Source organism: Argiope bruennichi, chromosome 2, assembly GCF_947563725.1.
Source record: "Argiope bruennichi chromosome 2, qqArgBrue1.1, whole genome shotgun sequence".
NCBI lineage: Eukaryota > Metazoa > Arthropoda > Arachnida > Araneae > Araneidae > Argiope > Argiope bruennichi.
The window spans coordinates 65,100,074-65,124,197 of record NC_079152.1 but is presented as its reverse complement, the minus strand read 5'-3'; the positions used below and the strand labels follow the sequence as shown (position 1 = coordinate 65,124,197).

The 24,124-nt window shown below is 24.8% G+C and overlaps 1 protein-coding gene across 1 annotated transcript; it reads right to left on the bottom strand.

Moving 5' to 3' along the window:
• Positions 1 to 23,160, bottom strand: LOC129961925 (protein YIF1B-B-like). Its single transcript, XM_056075562.1, has 10 exons — positions 23,051 to 23,160; positions 20,012 to 20,056; positions 18,974 to 19,114; positions 13,301 to 13,446; positions 9,448 to 9,552; positions 3,639 to 3,720; positions 3,348 to 3,405; positions 2,064 to 2,219; positions 1,444 to 1,537; positions 1 to 196 (listed from the first exon to the last, which is right to left on the bottom strand). The coding sequence occupies exons 2-10, from the start codon at positions 20,034 to 20,036 to the stop codon at positions 23 to 25; spliced, it is 981 nt and encodes a 326-aa protein (XP_055931537.1). The 5' UTR covers positions 20,037 to 20,056; positions 23,051 to 23,160; the 3' UTR covers positions 1 to 22.
• Positions 23,161 to 24,124: the final 964 nt, after the last annotated feature.

Below are 24,124 nucleotides of genomic sequence, written 5' to 3'. Positions count from 1 at the left end.
AAAAATTTAATGAGATTTATTTTCAGATTTTCACATCCAAAACTGGAGGAGGTGAAACCAAATGTTTTGTTAATACATACATAAGGATAGGTTGGATAATGCTAATACCCAAAAGTAAATAAGAACTATGTCTACTGCTTGAAGAAAAATGGTCAGCAGTGGTTTTTGGCAATATAAGTACACGCAATGTTCGTATCTGAAACAAAAGACAAAGCTTCACATTGGAATATAGAAATAAAATTTAAGAATATATAAATATATTAATTAAAAAAAAAAACTAAAAATATAAAAAAGTGACTTGCTTTTGGCAACTAACTTGTTTAAAAAGAGAAACCATTTCATTTCATATTAACTAAATATTTTATGCCTAACTTGATTTTAGTAATTCTCTCAGCCAAGTATTCTTAAACCTAACTTCATATCTAAATTAATCTACATCAGGATTTCTCAATTTGCAATGAATATAAAATGGTGCTTGTCCCTTTTAACATTTTATACTAATCTTTTATATTCAAATACATAAATACTTTTCCATTTTGCTGTTTCTCGTAAAATTTCACTGAAACTAAATTTCCTTCATATTGGCTAAATGCTAGTTATAAGTATAGGATTAATTTGGAAACAAAAAGGACTTTTGTTTTAGACTTTTCCATGAGCTTATTTGGAAAATCATAGTGTTATTGCAATTCACATTTTCAATTACATCAGACTCTGACTGCATGCATTGAACTTAAGCTTTAAAGTCAATGATTCAAAAATTCTTTAATTTAGAAACCCTGACCTAAGGGCCCAAGGATTCTTAAAATTTAAAAACACCATTTCATGGTCATTACTTTGTACAATTTCTTGAGCTCATATAACTTTTTAAAATAAACCTATGATTATGCAAAAAATTTAAGACATGAGATTAAAAGGAATTACTTCTTTTTTACATAATATACAAAAAAATTAAATAATAATTTTTGACTTTAGGGCATAAACAATCAAAGCAATTATGAATGAAAAAATACAATGAAATTGTTTTATTTAATTTTGTTGCATACAATAATATAATTAGATAAAAACACTTCAGTAATCATTATAATTGGTATCCCTGAAAAAGTGGTACTTTTTTTAAATTTGGAAAATGTAAAAATTATTTTAAGTAATTATTCTTTCAGAAATTGCTGAGCAAAAGAATCCAAAGTTTTATTTTATTCCTAAATGATTTAAAATCAATAAAGAATTTTAAAAAAGAATTTTCTCATTGAGTATCTTCTATACATTTCTAGGATTTTATTACTCAGAAAATTTTGTTAAAAGTCAGTCAATTTGATATTAATATTTTTATGTAACTTTTTAAATGTAGGCCCAAAGTTTTAACATGTTTTTCAAATTTAAGCAGCAACAGCTTAGAAAATGGAACTAATAATGATTTTTTTTTTTTTTTTAAATAGTACTTACCAAAAAGAAACCCAAAGATAAAGTACAATATCCAAGTGCCACATAATAGCCAAGTGATTGAAAGCTGATACAAGCAATTAATGCAGCAACCATACTGAAAGGTTAAAAAAAACAAGCTTATTTTTATTAAATTAAAATACACATTAAAAATGCTTCACAAATGTGCTACTACTAATGTTCACTACTTAAAATTGCATAAGATTTAGAAATACAAAAAACATTTTTGGATTTTACATAAAATGATAATTTTATTCTTATTAAATCAAATTATTCATAATCATAAATTTTAAATCTTATTATTATCATTAATTATTTCTTCATTAAATCTTAATTATATAAATTTATGTAATTAAGAAATTTACATATTTAGAAATTAAAATGATAAAAATTTGAAACTATTACAAATATGAAAAGGAATTACACAACAAAAGAAATATGTATAGTTTAACTTTGTAAGTTGGTGATAAAAGCATATTCTTTTTATACTTATTTTCATTAATATTAAATTCAAGTGATATCTGAAATGTTATAAAAGTATTCATATATATCATAAAATAGAAATTGCAGAAAAAATAAAGTTGTTAATATAGATAAAGATATACCTGAAATTCATTACTTACCATACATATTTATAACTACAGAATGCAACCAAATCAAAAACTTTGACATAGGGTGTGACATTTGACAAATAGAGAGCAAAGAATAAGATGGCTATCTCAACTAGAGACCATCCCAATGCTGAGCTTGCCTGCATTCCAAGTTGTTCAGGGCTGAATCTAAGTATAATTACAAATAAATTATTTTTATCTCATTTTTCATGATGAATTTCTTTTCTTCAGCAAAACATAAACCAATAAAACAAAACTTTAAACTGTTACTCTGCAAATGACATTAATATGATTGTTTTGCCTCCAAACATAAGGTGCTGCAATTTCCTTAGATTCTTTTATAGATTATATCCCATTCTTTAAATATCACTATATGCTAAATTTGAATATAACTTTCAGATATACTTTAATTAGAATGGAAGAATTGATATATATGCCAAGAAACAGTAAATTTAAAAAGAATTACAATTCCAGCAACATGAGTCTCATTTCTGCACATGTTAGTAGTTTTATGGAACACTTGCATAAAATATCACAATTCTGAATCTCTTCATTTTGTAAAGTTAGCAGTTGAGAAAAGAAAAAGAACTGAAAATCAGGAAAAGGTACAATTCAAACAATTTCATCTAGAATAAAGCACCTGCCCCGAGATGGAAAGTCAGCATAAGGCTTTACCTTGAATTCCTCAGGAGTATTAATCAACTTCGGTGAAAAATTAATTTTGGTTATAAGATAGCATGTAAACCCACCAATAAGAATGGATAAGGCTTGGCCAAGAAAAATGCTAAAAAGAAAGGAGGTATTGGGAGACTGGGAAAATCCTACAATGGAAGATTTCTTCAAGATAGCTGATGAGGTACACGACTGACTCTTGCAACTTTCCGATTGATTTCTTTTATTCTTTAACCTAAGTGACTGATAAGACTTCAATGATGTATTTAATGATAATTTTAAAGATAAATCAGATTCTAATTCTAGCTGGCCAATTGCTGCTTTCTTATATTGATCGCACTTATCTTGATTGCAAAAAAATTGTATTTATTCAGAATTCGAGCATGGTGTTCTATAATATTAGATTAAATATCTTTGTCTGCATATCTTGGTTAATGTTACAGAAAAGTTTGAGTTTTTCTGTTATTTTTTAATAGAAGTCTTCAAAACGAGTAATTTTCAAACAATTCATATATTATATATATATATATATTTAAATCTCTTGCAATATAGAACAATAAAATTAACTTAGAACTTTCCTTTTCAAAATACATCAATTTCAAAGAGAAGAGTTAGGAAAATTACCTGCTTTGAGATCCAAGAATGTATCCAGCAATTAAAATGTATGTAACAAATGCCATTGCTAAAAGTATTATATAATTCATTAGAATATAAAAATAAAAACATTAACATAATCTTTTTAAAAATAAATTCTTTATTATTTTTAACTAACATGTGAAAGGTAAGTTTCAGATCAATTATTTCTGATATTTAAAAGTAAAAAATTCACATGCATGATTATGTTTAAATATAATTAATTATATTTAACTCAAATTTGTTATATTTAATAACACATTTAAAGTGTCTTCAACTTACAAGGGATATAAAGATCAGGAGCATTAACATCATATCGTGGAGCAACAGGTTCATTCTGGTTATTGAAACGTACAGCCCATTCCTTCAAATTAACCATAAGAATAAATAAATAAATATGATATAAGACTGATATGATAAGAAAATAAATATGATAAGAAGACTAAAAAACACCTTAACAGATAAATATTTAAAAACACACAATCGAATCAATGACTAAATTTTGAAAGTATAATCAACTTGGCTCATAAGTTTAGAAATTAGCAATGCAGCAAAAAATTATTATCATGAGATTGCAATTTTTTTAAAAAAAAGCTGCTATACCCATAAGTAGACTAAAAGTTTTTATTTCTTAGTGGTAACAGATATCAGAGCTTCTCTTTTCCACATAACTTCCTTCTTTGTTCAAACAGGTCGCTAATTCTCATTCAAAGATGCATAACAAATTAAATGTGCAACAAATGATCTGCAACATACGGTGCATTTTACAAGTAATAATTAACAATTATCTATCCCTCATAAAAATTTTCATCTGAATAACATTTTAAAATTACCCATATATTCTTTTTTTAAAGAATAAGAAAAACAAATATTCAATACAGCAAATGGTAAAAAGAACAAAACTAAAATTCATCAACATCCAATTAAAGTGATAGGGTAGGGGGAGAAAGTAAAAGCAAACTTTGGATGGAGAATATATATATATATATATATGAATTCCAAGCTGAATATACTATGATTGCAGCTTCAATGCCCCTCAACCACGACCTTCGTAATACAAGTCCTCACAACTCCCAACGCTTTCAGCCCATGACGTCATGAGGTTGGATGAATTCTCTAGAAAATTCTAAAGGCAAGTGGTGTAAAAGGGTGCAGTTAGTCACGGTAGTCGTTGTCGTAGTGAAGAGCAGGAAATGTGTTATTGGCTTTGTTTGAAAGTTTTCTGATCTTTTTTGCATATTAATTTTAATTTATTGCAAGAAAGATGCCTAGTGCATGCTGTGTTCCCAATTGTAAAATTAATTACATAAAAAATAGCTCCAATGTTTCTGTATTTTCGTTTCCAAGTGATGAAAACACTAGAAGAGCATGGATCTCTGCAATGAAGTGGGACGATTTCGTACCAGCTAAATATAGTGAGGTAAGTTTGATTTTTTTGTACAATTTTTAGTTAATTAATTCTTTTGAAATGCAAAACATTTAAAATTATGAATATCTTCCATTTATCATCTGTCATTTTCGTTTGCTCTACATTTAGTTGTTTATACTTGCAATTACTTTGGTATTGTTTGCTTAAGCTAAATAAAAAATTTCTTTGCTTTATTGTTACTTCTCATAGTCTTTTTTTTTATTTGTTCCTAATATTTAAAATGTTTTGTTTCTGTATCTTTTTAATTATACTTCATACATATTTTTTTTAAATCTGATTTAGGCCTAATATTTGTTGCTAACATTTAGGTCTGTGCTAAACATTTTCAAGAAAATCAGTTTTTAGCAGTTAGAGAAGCATTTAATACCAATACAGGAGAACTTATTCAAGTACCACTGGAGTGTAAAAGGCAATATTTTAAAAAATTTTAATAATTATCACCAAAATCTTACAAAGTACTTAAGTGATTTATTGTTATTATGTTCTTATAAAAAAAGTTTAAAATCATCTAATGAATAATAAAACTTAATTTTTAATTATATATATCATGACTATAGATTGTAGCAGATTAAACTTATATTTTATTCTAAAATATTATGTAAAAAAGTTAGATATAGTTGTAAAAACAATATGAATTGCATGCTCATATAGGTTTAGAAAATGCAGTTTTTATTTGTTTATCTATAAATCATCAGACTATATATAAAACAATTAAGATTTATTATTATTTTTAAATATCATTAGTTATACACAATCTTTAATTATAAACGAATGCAACTTTTACAAAATATCTGAAACTTTCTTTAAAAAAACTAATGAAATGTTACTGTTTTTAAATCAATTTTTCATACTGCGTAAAATGAATTGATTAATTCATGTAGAATATTGTATTACTTGAATGGTAGTATAAATAATTAACATAGATATTCCAACATAATATTGAACTAGGTATTTATTTTGGATGAATGAATGTCTCTGCTGATTTTAAATTTTATTATTTAATACTCAATATGATTTTATTTTATACTGTCCTACATACGTTAGCTTTTAGTTTATGTATTATGAAAATATCTATTCTGTTTTTGATTTTAAGTTTTAATAAATTACTAATTTTTTTTTATCTAAAGAATTCCACTTTTCTTTCTTTTTTTCTAGGCTTGTATCTGATGCTGTGCCTTCAATTTTCCCTAATTTACCCTCATATTTTTCCTCAGAATCAAAAGCAAGAAGAGAAACTCCAATGGATAGGGCAACACATAAAGAAATAGGGAAACAAAAGCAGCTTCAAATAGCCCTCTCCAGGACATAGCAAAAAGAGAGAAGATAGAAAAAAATCAACATTTTTTCTGATTTAATTTTAAGATTTAAAAACTTTAAATCAAATGCATGGAGTATAATTCAAAAAGCAAGCAAAATAATTTTTTTTTGTATCTAGGCACTTCTCAATCTGCTAAGGTTAGTCATTCTTTATTAATTTCTTCCAAATTAGAAGTAATTTGTAAGTTTGTATTTTAACTTTATTTAATATTATAATTATTTTCATTTGTCAGTGTGAAATTTAAAATAAAGTTGGAAAACCAAATGTATTTTGTTAGTGTCTCTCTGAAAATAAAATGTTATGATTCAAATAGTGTGTGATTTTATTTGTGTTTTCTTTTACTGTTTCTACAGATTGAATTGAAATTAATTATAAATGCATGGAAATGTAAAATCAGATATAATAAAAGCTAGTCTATTAAATTGTATCAATTACTAATATATTAAATGAAAACAATTCTTAATGTGAAAAAACAAGCTATGAAAGTAATTCTTTTTTATCAAGAGAATTAGTTGGTGTAAAATTTACATTTTATATTAAATACTTTAATATTTTATTTGAAAGTTCATAAGTAATTTGAGAAGTAAATAATTATATGTTAACTTATAAAATACATGTATTACCTGTCACTACAATAAAAAAAATCATCAAAAGCTTTAAAAAGTATTAGGTTAATTTAATTTTAAGTTTTAAAAAATAATTTCAGGGGAAAAAAACGATTTTTAACAATTTTTAATGAAATAAAAAAATCTCCATTAAAACAAATAAAAAAACTAACAATAATACCCCAATGTATATGTCTAATAAATTTACATTGTGATTTAAATCTTAGAAAGTTTGAATGCTATTAAATATTGAATAAGCTATACAGGACCTTAAGATTTTTTACCATGCACACAGGGGAAAAATAAATAATTTTGAATTTTATGCAAGATAAATGTCTTAATATTAATAATAAGTTATTTTTAAGTGAATTTAAAATATATCTAAACATCAAGGAAGAAAGCAGGATTCTGCTCATGGCAGTCAATCATCCTATCCGTGTGACGTCACAAACAAGTTGTGAGGCCTTGTTTTACGAAGGTCGTGCCTCAACTGAAAGGGATTTCCTTGTCTTATTTTTACATTATTATCTTCCCCCCTCATTTATTTTGATTATCCACTCTCAGAATTACAAAGTAAGCGAAAAACTTCAAAGTCTCAAATTGGAAAAATGAAGAAATTTGAAAACAAAGTAAAATTCTTAAAATTAAATTCTAGGGGATGCCATTATTGTAGCTCCAATGGGTGAGTCACCACTACATATAATTATAAAAAAGCAAAAATATTATAAAATTTCAAAACAACCATAATATTTGTGGAAAAATAGATAGTACAAAAAAATAATCACAAAATATAAACTGTAACACACACTTTACGATTCACATGGCAAATAGCTACAATAACTAATAAATAAATAAAAAGCAGAGAAACATTTTTCATGGCATATAATTAAAATATCATATAGATGGAAATTTATAAAGAAATCTGTAAAAAGTCTGTAATATATGTAAAATATCTAGAAATCACAGTAGCAAAATTATTGTGATGGTTAGTGCTTGAAAATTTTAATTTTTTTATTCTAATCCATACCTAAATTTTCACATAAAAAAAATAACTAAAAATGAAATTGGAAACTTCTTATGAAATCAGTTTACATAATTTCCACCATACTTCATTTTTTTAAATAAAAAATATTAAAAGTTAATCTCAAAATTTTAAAACTATTTTGACAATTCTTTTGAAATTACTAAAAAAATGTCAAAAAAAATTAAGTAAAGCATAAAATACAAAGTATAAAAGTAGATACCATATCCAGTATTCAGTGATTCGTCACATGAAATTAAATTATGGTTTAATCATATTTACGAAAATATTTGACATACTAAAAAATTATAATATAATATGGTGAAATAAAAGAAGTCATTTCATTAAAACAAATATCATAAAGAAAATTGTTTATAAAAATGCATTTTGGATGGAATTTTTTTTTTTTTTTTTAAACTGAAAATAGAGATGACTAATTTTTATATTTTTAGGGACAATTTAATTTATAATAATTTTACACAAATAAAAAATAATATTTTCATAATTAATAACAAACTAATTTAAACCACTTAAGCTTAATTTAAGACAAAAGGCTTGCATGTACAATGTTCACTAAAATGGATAAACATGAAGAGTTATTAATAAACACAATATATTAGATTATCTTTATAACTATTTATTACTAATTTTTATTATTACTAACAAAATAATAAATAAAACTTTCACCAATGAGACAATTCTTTGCAATATATTCATTCTTTAGAGACATTTAACTAATACATTAGCTTGAAAGTAATTTAAAAAAATGAATGGCATGTATAGAATAAAGGCATTTATTGAAATAACACAAATTTTAATCTATTAGCATAAATCTAGCCAGTAATGATTAAAATATTAAGGCTGCTTCAAAAATGTGTAATAAAAGATTATCTTATTCCTATTGACAATATAAACATATAACCTATCAATAAAAAAAAAAATCACAAAATAAATTACTTTGAATTATGAATGAAAATTTACAGTTAATCTTGGCATATATTATACAACTTAATTAATACAAAATATATTCAGTATTTTAAAATGCTTAGTAATCTATATATTACTATCTTAACCGTGACATGCACAATAGTGCTTTATACTTTATTTAATAATCTTATGCATCAATTTAAAAATAAATACGTTAATGTAATTTATAATAATGTATAAAGAAAAAATGTTAAAAACTAATTTTTTTTTTTTTTACTTTAAATAAAAATTAAACAAAATACTTAAATATTTTTAAAAATCTCTTCCTCAAGTCAAAATAATTATTCTAATTAACTAAAAAATTAATAAACCAATTAATTTATAACAATTTCAAAAAAAAGTAAGATAATAATATGTATCATGGCACAATGTAACATTAAAATGCAATGCTGATATAATAATAAAACTTAAAATTATTTCACTTAATTTAAGCAAAAGAATGTTAGAGCACAGTTAGGAAGAATTACAATAATTCATTTTTTTAAATGAAAAATATTCAAAAATAGGATAAAAATTAATAAAATTCTTTAAAATATATGACTAAGAGCATTACCTGTCTTTTATTTATATATTTTTTTAACTAAATCACTGTTATTAAAAAATTTTAAATCTCAATGTTTAATAAGCAGCATGCTTATCTTTATTGTTTTATTTACAATCATTCAGGTATAAAATTATATTAAAAAAACTATATATGCTCTGTGCACTAAAGTTTCTAAGTCATTGCTTACTTTGTGAGTAAATGGAAAAAATAAAAGTCCTAGTTTTTTTGTAACATAACCAGTATCAACAGCAAAATAATATTTCACTTTAGATATGGAAACGTATTTCTCGAGCTGCAAGTATTAAAAAAAAAAAAAGCATTAAAATAAGTATAACAGAATCACATTTGGCACATAAATCAGAAAACATAAAATAAATTTTTATTTACATTTTCATAATTTTTTTTTTTTTTTTTTTTTTGAGAAAGAGGAAATACTAGCCATATAATGATTAGAAATAAAAATTTAATATGGAATACAGAATGCCTGAAATCCTATTTTCCCCCTTAAATAAGTAAAAAATATATCAAAATAATAACAAAAATATATCTATAAAATCATTGTAACAACTAATGAAATAAAAAAAAATTATACAAAAATTTGTTTTTTGATTTTACAGTCTACATTGATAGTACAGATGTCAATCTAACATGCAAATTATTATATAAGTTGACAGTACGGTAAAAAGTACAAAGTATATCATAACACACATGGAACTAGTTCTTAGTTGATATCATTACATTTTTGTAATAAAGTGACACATTTAAACATAAATTTATTATTAATGCCAATATTCAATAATTTCAGAAGTTGCTTGATTTTAAGAATTTTTTTCCTGAGATCCTGCAAGCCACAACTTAATCTTGGTATATTCCTGGGGAGGGGGGGGGGAGGAAGCATTTCTTTAATATTTCAGAATGCAAGAGGTAGTGATTTACCCTTCATTCCAATCATTATTGCAATATTTTTTTAAAAACATATAATTTTAATTTATTATTTTCTTCTTCTTTTAAACATTATAATGGTGAAAAAACTACTTGAATATACTTCTTTTTAAATTGTAAATCAATCTAATGTTTTTCTCTGAATTCACATTGTTTCTTTATGTATATATGTTAAGAAACCAAAATAAAACTCAAAAATATAACATAAAAACCGTGTTATAAAGGGGATAAAGAAAATGGTACGAAGGGTAAAGTAATTTAAGAAAACTGCAATATTTCAAATTAAAATTTAATTTTCTGCAATTTATGCGAAGATAACATGCTAGTCCTCTAGATTGGCTTGTGTTTTCCCTTAATTTCAATAGATTTTATTCTTACTCTGTGCAGGTAAGATTATTCTGCATCCATATTTCATGTTCAGTTTTGACCTTAGATTGCATGGCTGGTCCATTTCAAGTTGCATAGAATTTGCCTAAAAATTTGGAACTATTTCCAAACTCATTATCCAGAGCATTAAAATCTGCATATGATATGTCTTAATTTGTGCTTTCATTTCTGTTTTGTACATTATAGAGGTATGAAATTGTTGAATGTCAATAATGTTAATAAAATAATAAATAATAATAAAAAAATATTTTCATAATGAAGACAATGACAGAACATTTGAGAGTTCCATAAATCTGGATAGAGATAAAGATAGTAGAAAATCTGATTATGACAAAGTTATTTAGAATGCTCATTCATGGATGAAGATTAATATGAAAAGTATTTCCCATGCTTCATCTAGATTCTCATCTTTCCAATATTCCTAAATATCAGTACAGACGATGAATTTTTGGTAATTCAAAAGAATTAGGTAATTTGTTAATTGAATGAATTAGGTAATTTGTAGACAAATAAAATATAATAGAAAACACAACTAATAAATTTACTTCTTGAAACTGATATCGTAATACTATAAAAAAATAAATCATGATCTCCAATAAATGTTGACAAAATATTTTCTGGTGTTTTATTTTTGAAGGAGACAGTAGAAAAAGCCAGACTACATATTGAAAAAACAATTTAAAACATTAAAAATTAGTTGCATCATCAATTTTATTCAGTGATATGAACTCCTCATTTTGTTGACAATTAAGCTTTTGATACATTAGTAAAATCCTTTCAAAAATAACCATTCTTGGTCACGAGCAAAGTTTCTTTTATCACACAGGTTCACCGGAAGCAAACAATAGCTTTCTTCTTTTATAGATATTTCAGATACAGAAAATTTTTAAGTATCTCGTATTTCAGAACTACATTAATTAACTGTATTTGGAGGATTCATGAGAACATACAATAGAAATAAAATGATAAAATAACAAAAAGACAGAAAGGATCATCAGTAATTAATCTATTAACAATTCAGTAATTTTTCTAGCACTAAAAAAATTGCTCAAATAATGTTTTTTTTTAAAGTATAAGTCATTATTAGCAACAAAAATGTGTTAATTCATCACCTTGTCCCTTTTTGCCTAAATTATTCTCAACAAACACAGAAACATAGTTGCTTTTAAACTAAGTTGACTTCATTTTTATCATTATATCATAAGCTATCATTTTTATCCAGGACATATATCCATATTTTCACGGTATTTTAAAAATATAAGTGCAATATTGAAGATGAATGATTCTATATTTGAGACTCTAGATAAAAAAAATTTCGGCAAATACAAAATTCAAACAAAATAAAGCATTCGTTATCATATTAATTTTGTATAAAAGAGATTCTAATGCATAAATTACATAATATATTTAGTGTTTCCATAGTTAATAATTTTAAATTAAAATTCAAAGCATTATTTAAAGATTTCTCTTAGCAAATCAGATTGAATAAAGAAATATGTTTAAAATCAACATTTAAAAGAATGAAAAGGAACTTCTCTTAGACTAAGAAAATCATTTTTTATACATACACATTACAGCAGACTATAGTGTCAGTTTAGAATATAAATAATCACTATATATAGTAATTTCATGTTGTTTTACATTATAGATATGTCATTGTAAATTTATTTCAACTCATTTTGATAAACAGCACATTAATAGTTTGTTTCCAAAATATATTTTTAATATGTTCACATAATTTAAATTTACATTTACTACATTAATTGTAAACTGCTTTTTTAGGGCTTTCTGATTATAATTATTTGCTTCAAAAATCAATCAATTATTACTTTCATAAATTGTAAATGGTGTAAAATGTGGCAAAATACTTAGTTGCGAGCAATTTTAAAATATGACATATTGCGCAGGTTGTAACGTTCTTAATTATTATTCACTTTATGCACAACTTAAGAAATAAACAGATTCTGTCTTGTTAGTTTTTAAGTATATAAAAATAGATTTGATAGTTGCAGCTTCAATAAAACTGACAAAAGTTAAACCCTAAAAAGCCCTTCCCTTCCTCCATATAATAAGCCAATTATGAAATCATTATTTAATTCATATATGATGTTGGTGCAAAGCATGTCAGCTTCATCATATAAGCAAAGAAATGTCATATTTTTACTTTTATATAAATTGCTCTTAAAAATATGTTCTCAATAAATACAATAAAGCATATTTGAATTGAAATAATTTACATAGAAATAAAATAATAAAAAATTTAAAAGAAATCAATTAACCATAGAACTTTCTGAAAAAATAAATATATAATATATAATTAATGATCATATTAATTGGGAAAAAATTAAAAGATTTTTATAGTTGAGGAGTATATAAATAATTAGGATGCAAAATATCATGTAAAATATGTTTGCACTCATCTTATCAGTTCTTAATCATGTAATTAGATATGTAATTCATGCAAAAGATCTTTTAAACTATATCACAAAATTTATCATTTGCAAGAATATAAATATTACAGAAATAACTATTAATATGATTCTGTATTAAATGAAAAATTTTCCTTTTGTTCCTTTCGAATTGTTTTATTATTCACGATTAAAATTTAATTTACTTATATAAAAGGTAATAGGGAACTCCATAAATAAAACGAATTAACAAATGAGAATTTTCTTTGATTTTAAAATTAACATTCATGAAAAATTGCTTACCTTCTCTTCAACCATTTGTTTTCCTTGTCCAGCAATTGTTTGACCATACTGCATAGCCATAGAAGCCATTGGATCTGTTAAGAGTTGTTGTCCAGGGAATGCTGGTTGAGGATAATTTTGATCCCAACCACCAGGAGGGCCACCAGCTATGCATCCAGACATAAATAATAAATTTAAATAAATAATAATTGAATATAAATAAAATACATCTAAATTTAAAACAATAGGATCATTCTATATCAATTCAACATAGAAAAAGTTTATTTTTATCTTTGCCAACAGCTTTTCTTGAAACTTGGCACAGAAGTATTATTGATATAAACTTTAAAAAATATGAAATTTTATTTAGATATGTCAAGTCATTACGAATTACAAAGGTCTAAAGTTTTCATAAATGATGCTAAAAAAACAGGGAACCAAAATTTTTTAAACAGCTATAAAAAAACTTTCTCATATAGGATAGAAGCTTGGAGTAGGTGCCATTTTACAGCATTTTGCATGCTTTCCTATAATATGCAACTATATGTAGGTTCAGATAAAAAAAATTAATTAAAAAGTATACATTTTAACATTTTCAAATTAATTCTATGAAAAGTGTTGATCATTATACATCACAAGACAAAATATAGATTTAGGATGACAATGCTAATCTTGTTAAAAAAAATTAAAATTGGATTTCCTTTCCATAAAATAAAGATTTTAATGGAATTTAAATAATAATTTAATCAATTATTCAAACCATGACATAATTTATAATAAACTGTTTTAATGAAATAATGAAAAAAAAATGAATATCAATTTGAAAGAACTGTATTTCATATTAGCCTGTTTAAACTGGTTGTAACAAGTTCAAACCTGTTACAAATCACTTTGCTAGAGACAGGGAAAAACTGAGATATGTCACAGCATGGATGCCAGAAATATATCCCCAAATAGTCAATGGGTGAAAAATGTATGATAAATGTAAAAAATTACTGTATTAGAAAATACACAATTCCTAAGTGATAAAAATGTTGAAGATGGCCAATCTGATTTGGAAAAAATCTTGGATAATGATATAGACTTTAAAACAAATTCAACAGTTATTCAATCACTTAATACAGCCCTTGAACATTTGGGTGAGTCTCCCATTGCTAAAGGAAACTGAAATGCAAGAATTATGGCACACCAAAAGTAAAAATTCCTCTACTATGAAGCATACTTTTTGTTGCTGCTGCTGAAAATTCATTAAAAAGTGATAATGATATTGAGAAATCAGAAATTGTCAAAAATTTGAAAATCAAGTTTTCCAGTTATATAAGTAAGACAAAAATGTTGATACCTCCAACATGTTTACCAGAAAATTAGAACATTAGAAAGACAATGCATAAATTTAATGCACCAAACTACATAGTCAAGCAATCAAAAAAGATTTCTCAAAAAAAAAAAAAAAAAAAAAAAGCCTTTTAGAAGGTCTAAATTTGAAACCAGAGAAAAGTTCGCATTAGAGACAATTTGAATTGTACATTCATTTTATGAGCATGATGAATTTAGTAGAGAAATGCTGGGTTTTAAAGATTGTGTGACAGTTATTGGAGCAGATGGAAGTAAATCAAAAATTTCAGCAAGATTCGCACTGTGTAACCTTAAACAAGCATAAAAACATATTAAAGACAAGTTTATCAAAAAAAAAAAAAAAAAAGACTTTTTTTAATTTGCTGAATTGAGACCTAAACACTCTGCGTTAGCTGGTAAAAGTAGCACACACTCTGTGTGCACCATTTACCAAAACTAACTAATTATAAAAAACACTAAATTTAATATTATAACAAATGATAAAATACAAAATTACAATGTGAGCCTTGCAAAAATGCTTTGTAATCTATCATCCATTGATTGCAACGTGGGAAAATGTGCTTGCTGCTTAAGTGGAACATAAATATATAAAATTTTGGAGAAATCTTTTAATGAAGATTCAATTAAAAAAGTACATTTCTGTCAATGGGTTACAGTTGACTTTGTAACCTACAGATTTTAGAAAAAAAAAAAAAAAAAGATTCAAAAGAAATTATTGATTTGTTCTGCAAGCAGGTTATCCTCTTTAATTCAACATAATTTCATTGCCAAGCTGCAGATATCTCTCCTTAACTACACAAAAGAAAATCTAAAAAAATAGGAGTTCATTGGAATCTGTGTTTCCCCCGCCCCCAGAAAATTACTACTACTTACTTAATCCTACAAGATGAAGAATAGAAGTATCACTGGAAAGCAAGCAGGTCAGAATCCACCATTTAATTATATATATTCAAAGAAGAAAACAAAGTTCACCGTTTTATGTGATTATTTCTGATTCCTTGGAACACAATACAGTTGCTGTTACACCTTTCAAAAGACACTTACACCTATTTTGACAGCAAAGTTTGAAAATTTTCCAAAAACGATCTTATTTTTCAGATGGGTCTGTTGACGAAACAAAATAAAAAAATCTTAAACCTCTGTTTTTATCAAGAACATTTTAAAGTGAAAGGGGAGTGGCACTTTTTTGCCAAAGCTCCTGGTAAAGGGCCTTGCAATGGAGTAGGAGGTTCTGTAAGAGATTGACAGCCCATGCCTTTTTGCAAAGACCCTAGGAAAATCAAATTTAAATAACACTACAACTTTTTGAATGGGTAGTTCAAAACATTACCAACATAGAATTTTAATATTCCACTCAAGAAAAGTATATTAAATCAGAGTGTTTCTTGAAACATCACTTTGACCAAGCATTGTCTATCAAAGGGATACAACAGTATCATGCATTCATTCCCATGTCACATCTAAAATATATGCGAAATTTTTTTCTTTCAATTCAAAAGCTTTCGAAAAGTGTGGGTCAAAATCTCCTGATAGGTTTACATTAACAAACATTTCAGGCTACATCACTTTAGTCTATGAAGAAAACTCGTGGCTTGGTTGGTTTAGAGAGAAATGAAGAACCCGATAAAGAAAAGGTAACCTTTCTTCATCCTTCTGGGCCGTCTCCTATCCAAGAAATGCTGACATTCTGTGGATATCAAATATGGATGTCCGGGCAAAATTAAATCCTGTGAATCCTACTGGAAGAATTTATGTTCTTGACAGTGATGTAGACAAAACAAACGAAGCTTTTCCAAGCTTAAAATGATAAGCAGATCCTATTATTTAATAGTAAGTTTTTTAGATATTTTAGTAGAGTATTTATATCAGTCTTCATGTTTACTTTCAGAAAAATGCCAAAATTAGCACTACTGTATTAATTCAAAGTTGAATGAACAGAAAAAAAAGCTTTATTTATTTACTTTTTTTTTATTTATTACAACAATGCACCCATAACCATAACAAATCTATATTTCGTCATGTGATTTACAACAATGCAAACCATTCATGGAATAAATCTGAATATTTTAAAATACATGCTTTTTGATAAGAAATTAAATTAAAATTTTTAAGCCAGATTATAAGAAATTTTTTCTTATCTGAACCTACATAGTGTTACATATCATAGGAAAAAGCATGGCAAAAAGCTGTAAAATAGCACCTTTCCCAGGTCTTTAGAAGAATTAGGGAGCTTATACAATTATTCAAAAAATCACCATTCATTGTTTTTAGTTCTATTTATAAGAACTTTTAAAGATTTGCAATTCAAAAACAAGTCAATATATTTCAATAAAATTTCAAATTTTTCAAAATCTATTCCTATAGTACATTTGTGCCAAATTTTAAGCAAACCTGATATCATGAGGGCCTATACCCTATGTTGAGATGATTTGGAATGACATATTAGTTCAATCCCATTAATTACATGAAGAAATGCATTGTTTTTTGATATTTCATGCAACATATATTTTTAAGGAAATCTTCAAAAAATAGCTTCAATCACTAAGTTTTGAAATTAAGCTTACTGAAAAGAGGTATTAAAAAACCTCTAAACATTTTCAATCTAAAATACCTAATTATTAATTAAAATACAATTTCTTGAAACAAATACAGATGTTCATTTTTTCTGACAATCTAAAATAATATTAAAAACTCTTGCACATTAGTTTAATTAAAATATATCCAATGGTGGATTTCCAACTAGGCAACAGCCTAGGACCATTAGGCTAAGAGGGGATTGCAAATAGGTTGATTAAAAAAATTTATTTTTCTAATTGCTCGAAAAATAAGTTTGCAAAACAAATTCTATGAAGCATAAAATAATCAGATAATATTAAGACTTCACATATAATTGGTAAGGTTTCTAAATGTGTCAATATATTCAATTATATTATTAGAATATTTATGAACAGTGAGCATCTTCTTTGATAATACTGTGTACCAAAATCAATGTTATACAGTCTGGAATGATAATAGATAAATAAAAACTAATGTATTTTCACAAACATAATAAAATAAAAAATCAACCTAAAATAAATTACATGTTAAAAATGTGGAACTAAAATGACCAATATATTAAAAAGAGACTTCATAATATACACTGCCCAGGGATGTAAAATAGCTAAATCTACAGTTGCACCTTGGATGTAAAATAGCTAAACCTACAGTTGCATTGTTAATCATGACAATGCAAGAAATCATTGCATGCCAATTATCAATAAAATATATTTATAAGTATAAAGTAATTCATAACATAAGAAAATAGAATTTGTCCACAACTTGCAAGACTCCAGAATTTATATGTTTTAAGATTTTTTTTTTTTTTTTTTTTTTTGTAGAATAGTTATCTAAAATAAACACCTTGCTCTACAGTTGCACCTTGGATGTAAAATAGCTAAACCTACAGTTGCATTGTTAATCATGACAATGCAAGAAATCACTGCATGTCAATTATCAATAAAATATATTTATAAGTAATTCATAACATAAGAAAATATAATTTGTCCACAACTTGCAAAACTCCAGAATTTATATGTTTTAAGATTTTTTTTTTTTGTAGAATAGTTATCTAAAATAAAAAAGCTAGAATTGTCTAGAACATAAGCAATATTTTGAATTAAACTGCAGTGTGTTATATTAGACTGCTATGGCTGGAATTCAAATTACAATCGAGTCGATTAACAATCTGAAACAACTGAGTCATGATGATTGCTGTAAGATGTGACTTTATCAATTAGTATAAAATAATAATAACACAAAATTTGAATTAAATCTTTTTTATACAATAGAATTTAATTCTTCATAAATGATTTATAAGCATTAAATTTCTCTTGGATTTAATATAACAGATCAACTCTCTTTGATTCTGCGTATTTATTTATTGAAAACCCTAATAAATATTAAATGATGGTAGATATTAAAATATTTAAAGATATTTTAGTTAATTATATCAAAATATGAGTGGTGCTAAATTAAACATTTTATTTGCAAAATATGAATTTTAATGCGCTTTAGTATCATTAATACCGGTAGAAAAATTATATAATTCTATATTGTAAAACCTCTTTAAAATTTGTTAACACATAATTTTCATAAATTACAACACATATTAAGAAAGAAAATTATTATATAAATAATAGTTTAAAAATAAATCACTAATAATCTATGAAAATCGAAAAGGAATATTATTACACCTAAACATCAAAAGAAAATATATATATATATAATTTCACTTTAATTTATAATATTTTTAAATAAATTCCAATTGTAATTAAAATTATTTTTATAAAACTTTATTACCCATCCCAGGGGATTGTGGATAAGGTGGTACATATCCACCACTAGTGTCATTAAATAACTGTGGTGCTGGATTGAACTGTCCATACTGATTATATGCTGGAGGGTTTTCTGGTCTAACTCCCTTCTGTCTCCTGGGACCACCTAGAATAAAGTCAACAATCAATAAATGTGATAAGAAATATCAATTTGAAAACTGATGATAAGAGAACAAATATATAAAAAATCATTAAAATTCATTATATATTTTAAAATATATGAAACTAAATTTTTCTACAGAAAAAAAAAAAAAAATCAAAAATTTAAAGTTTAGTAATTTTTAATTTTCTTTGTTCATCAAAGACTATCCCTTAGATTTAAAAACAAACAATCTACAAAATATTATCAATACTTATATACACCTGTTTGAAGTGTAACTGAAAAGTTAATCATTAATTTTTGATACTGAAAACAATCCTGACAGAAATAACTCACTATTAATAAAATAGTGAGTGATTTCATAAAATAAAACAGTCTTTCAACTCACTCAAAAAATAAAAAAAACTATTAAGCTTTGATATATATTTAGCTATAAAAAATTTATACTAAGAAGGATAACAAACCATTAAAAAAAGCTTTAATCATGGTATGCTTTAATATGCCATGATTAAAATATTCTTTAAAAATATATTACAATGTATATTCTTTTAAAAACTATATTAAATATGAAAATTTTATGTCTTATTTATAATATATACTTTCTGTAAATTAACTAAAATGTCTTAAGAATTGCTCTTATTTCACATTTTTGTAAAATTGATTGAACTAATTAAAAACAAATTAATAACATAATCACATGTTTAGAAGAACTTTTATCACTTTTTTTAAATATAAGATTATGTATGACACCATAATGACAATGTTGTGACATTACTAACAAATTATAAAAATTGAGAATAAATATATATTAAAACAAAAATTATTGGCAAAAAAAAAAAAAAAAAAAAAAACCAATATTCTGAAATAATTTTATTACAGAAAGACCAAAATAAAAATACACACTTGTTCTTCTTGATGCAGGATTCATAGTGAAAAATGTTGTATGACCTAAAGTGGAAAGAAAGTAACTAATTATAAGAGATACATTCACAAGATGACTTAATTATTTTTTAAACAAAATAATAAAAAAATATCAATTTAATTAAGAAAATGTCAACACTACAAACTCTAAATATGCCATAAAGATTTTATCCTTTTTTTTTTTTTTTTTTGAAGAAGCGAGATATTGACAATACAGACTCTGCACTGACTTATAAATGGACATTCTAATACATATATGAACTATTACACTGAGTTATACAAGTTTCAATTAATCTTATTTTAAACCAAAAAATTATATTCTGTCTAATATTTATTCCTGTATGATCAAAGATCTTAAAAAGTAATGAGAAAATGGCCAAATAAAAGTATTACAAAAATTAAAAATAACATTTATTTAATGAATGCAGATTATAACAAAAAAAAAGTGAAGATAAATTCACATATTATGAATAAAAGTAGATAATTATGGATTTTCACACTACAAAAACACTCAAAAATTTGACAGTTATTAAAAAGCTTAAATTGAAACTATTTACATCATTAATGTAAAATCTATCCATGTATTTTAAATAAAAATGAAACATTCATTTAGTACTAGTATATTAACTGCATACCAGTGATTAATAACCAAAAAAACATGTGAATAAGTTAATTTGTAATAAATTTTCACCAGTGGTATGTTATCAATAAATAAGCACGATAAACTAAAATAATCAACAATTATACACACTGAAATATTAAAATCAACTTATTAAACTAACTAAATTATTTTTCACAGAGTTTAAAGATAAAGGTGATGTCACAATGAGTTAAACAATTTTGAAAGCTGAATATCTTAAAATTAAAATATTTCTTTTTAAAAATATCTACAAAAATTAAAAATCTTTTGAATATTGCAACTAAACATTTTACACCTATTCATTTAAAACCAATGATAAAAAATACCCAGTTCTAACCAATATACTAGTTTGGCCAATTTTTTTATTTCATATGAAATCTAACAATCCCAAAATACAATAGTCATCTGTTCCCTCCTTCACCCTCCATTTGAGAGAAATCCCGATTGCATAACATAGATAATATATATTAAATATGAATAATAAGTTGTTTTTTAATGAGAAAGGATTATACAATTCATAGAATGTTTACATTTGACCCATAATTATAATTAAAAAATAGATTTTATAGATTAACATGAAGTTTTTTATAATTATTAGAAATGCATTACGACAGTTAATTCAAAATCATGATTTAAATTTGGCTGGCCAATAGTATAGTAATTTGATAAAGCAATTACAATACCATTGGCCAGTGAAATATGGACTTTGAAAGGACAAAAAGCAGTTAAAAATTAAATTGTGGATGTTTGATGCAAATGTAGTGCTTTCTAGTAACAACCTCTTTAATAAACACTGTGATAATACAATTGAAATTACATTGTGAAGAACTGTTCAATGTTTTAAATACACAGCATTATATAAAAAATTGGATCGGGTGCAAAACATCCCTTTGCTCATTGTGTTTCGGCATCAAATATTTATCACCATATACATAAATGTAATATATGATAGAAAAATTCTGAAAGGAAATGCATTTTAAGGGGTAGAAGAAAAGATAATTTTAAATTCAATTTCATAAAAAGTTCCTTTATAACATATTATACCATTTATGTTAATTAAAATTTCAAATTACATGAAACAAAAGAATGTTAAAGAATTCAAAAATACAAGTTTTCACACATTTATTAATAAAAACAGTGTTTTTCAATTTAAAAAAAAAAGAAGATATTAAGACCTTTACATCTAAAATAAACATTCGTGTCTTACAAAATATCCACAGACAGAATAAATGTTGAAAAAATTCAAAAACTGCTGAATATTGTTGAACTGAAAAATTATATTCTGTTGAATATAATATTCAAAATTAACTATTACATAAGCCAATGAAAGTAGAATAATATTTCATAAATATTCTGCATTCTAAAAGGATTTAAACTTTAATAACAATTTAAATTTAATAAAATTGTAATATATTTTTATTCATAAAATAATTATAGTGCAAGAATAAATATTCAATTATATTTTTCTTTCTAAATCTATAACTTTCAGTGAATATTAAATTTCATTTTACATATAGAGAAATATTTAAAAACCTAAAATTTTCCTTCTAAATCTCAAAACTTGCATTCATATAAGAAGGGTGAAATTCATTAAGTATATTAACAAATATTTTTTAATGAATAAATAAAGTTGCATATCAATTACCAGATACAACATTCCAGTTATTTAAAATATGTAAACTCACAGTACATAACAAATAATGCGCTCAGTAATACATTTAAATAAATATTATGCACTTAGTATTTATGGTCTAATTTAGGCATGGGATATGTAAATTAGAAAATGAAATACACAGATCTATTAACTCACCCTTCTCCAAGTACTTTATTTTTTAGCTAATCATATTTTATTACTTTAAAGCTTCAAGTAAATATTAAGATCACAGTGAATACAAGTAGCGTCATTTTTTCAAATTATAATCATCTGAACCACGTTTTCTACTGTGTGTGTGTTTTTTCCCCCGTGCTAACAAATGTTCTTTCAAATCCTCCATAAAACTTTCGCCTTTTTTTTTCTCTCTCTCTCTCTTCTTGCCCCCTTTCAATACAAACAATTAGAATGCATTAAAAGAACAAAACAGCCAATCGTACACTTTCAATGTTTACGTATTCTTTAATCTTTTCTTTAAGTTGAATTGTTGAAATAAGTCTATTTCACATTACAACTTGAGCTAAAAACAACTACTTTCTGTTTGTTTATTTATAGATACCATTCCTTCAATTATTCATCTTTAAAAGAAATCATAAAATTTTCAGAAACGAAAGTTTTAGTTATCATATTTCTGTTTTCAATACACGAAATCCAGCACGAAGAATTTATTTTTCATAAATTACACACACTTTTCTTTTTAAAAAACTAACATCCTTGATTCAATACTTACCATAAGAATATCAGAAATCTGACACTTCACAAAGCATTACGTCTGCACTACTCATAAAATGAAAACAAACTTTTTGATTTCCGAAATATACAGTTACAGTTTAGGTAGATTTCGCATGGGGGGAAAAAATCCTGAAATTTATTTTTTATCTAATTAATCACAAAGTTTACACATACCAGTTATATGATCAATTTCTGCTAGTAAATTATAACTTGGAGATACACATTCGAGAAATTAATACTTATAGATAATACTTATTTTAACAAAAAAAAAAAAAAAAAAATACCGGAGAGCGAGATGAAGCCAACAGTAGTTAAGCCAAATGGATGAGTGATATTATTGTGAATTTAATGAGGACTTTTTTTTTCTTTAAAAAAAATAATTGGAAAGTCAGAATAAATTGAAATTTTACACGCCGGGCAGAAGATTTCGATGATTTAATTCGAGATATAAATTTTGATACTCAGTTTTTTCCAATTTAATTTATAATCATGTGATTAATTCAAACAATAAAATAACTCATAGTCAATTAATTTTAACTTTTTAATGAAACTAAAAATAAATTCCTTAAATTTATAATTTCTTTTAAAAAATTAATGAATAACACATGCAAAAAAAAAAGCATAGATCGTCAAAGAAACAATTGAATGTCGACTTTTAATCAAAAATATCTAATATTTTTAACATCTACTTTGATAAAGTTTTATATATTAAATTATTTATAGACAAAAAACAAAGTTTTTAAAACTAAAAATTTCAGCGAACTCCATTAGTTTAGAACAATATCTTTCGATGACAATAAATTAATATTTTTGATTATACTAATAATTATATGTATTATTTCAATACTTGTTTTGTAACTGACTCTTAAAATAGAAACATCAAACATTTTCATTTATTAATTACTGATTGTTACAATATTTGTTTAAAATAACGCTGAAAATGAAGGTAAACATATGAAAATGTAATCTGCAACATATTTTAAAACTCTCCAAACAAATAAATACTTCAAAATATTCTATTTTTCCAATAATTTTTAAAAACCAAGTTTTTGCTTCCGAAATATAAAAAATG

Bases quoted from the DNA above. Each gene is read 5' to 3' on its own strand.
- LOC129961925 (XM_056075562.1), bottom strand. From the start codon at position 20,036: ATGAATCCTGCATCAAGAAGAACAA. The intron at 9,553-13,300 runs GTAAGCAATTTT...TAATACTTGCAG, and splicing joins AACAAATGGTTGAAGAGAAG to CTCGAGAAATACGTTTCCAT. The intron at 2,220-3,347 runs GTAATTTTCCTA...AATTATACTTAG, and splicing joins ATTCTTGGATCTCAAAGCAG to ATTCAGCCCTGAACAACTTG.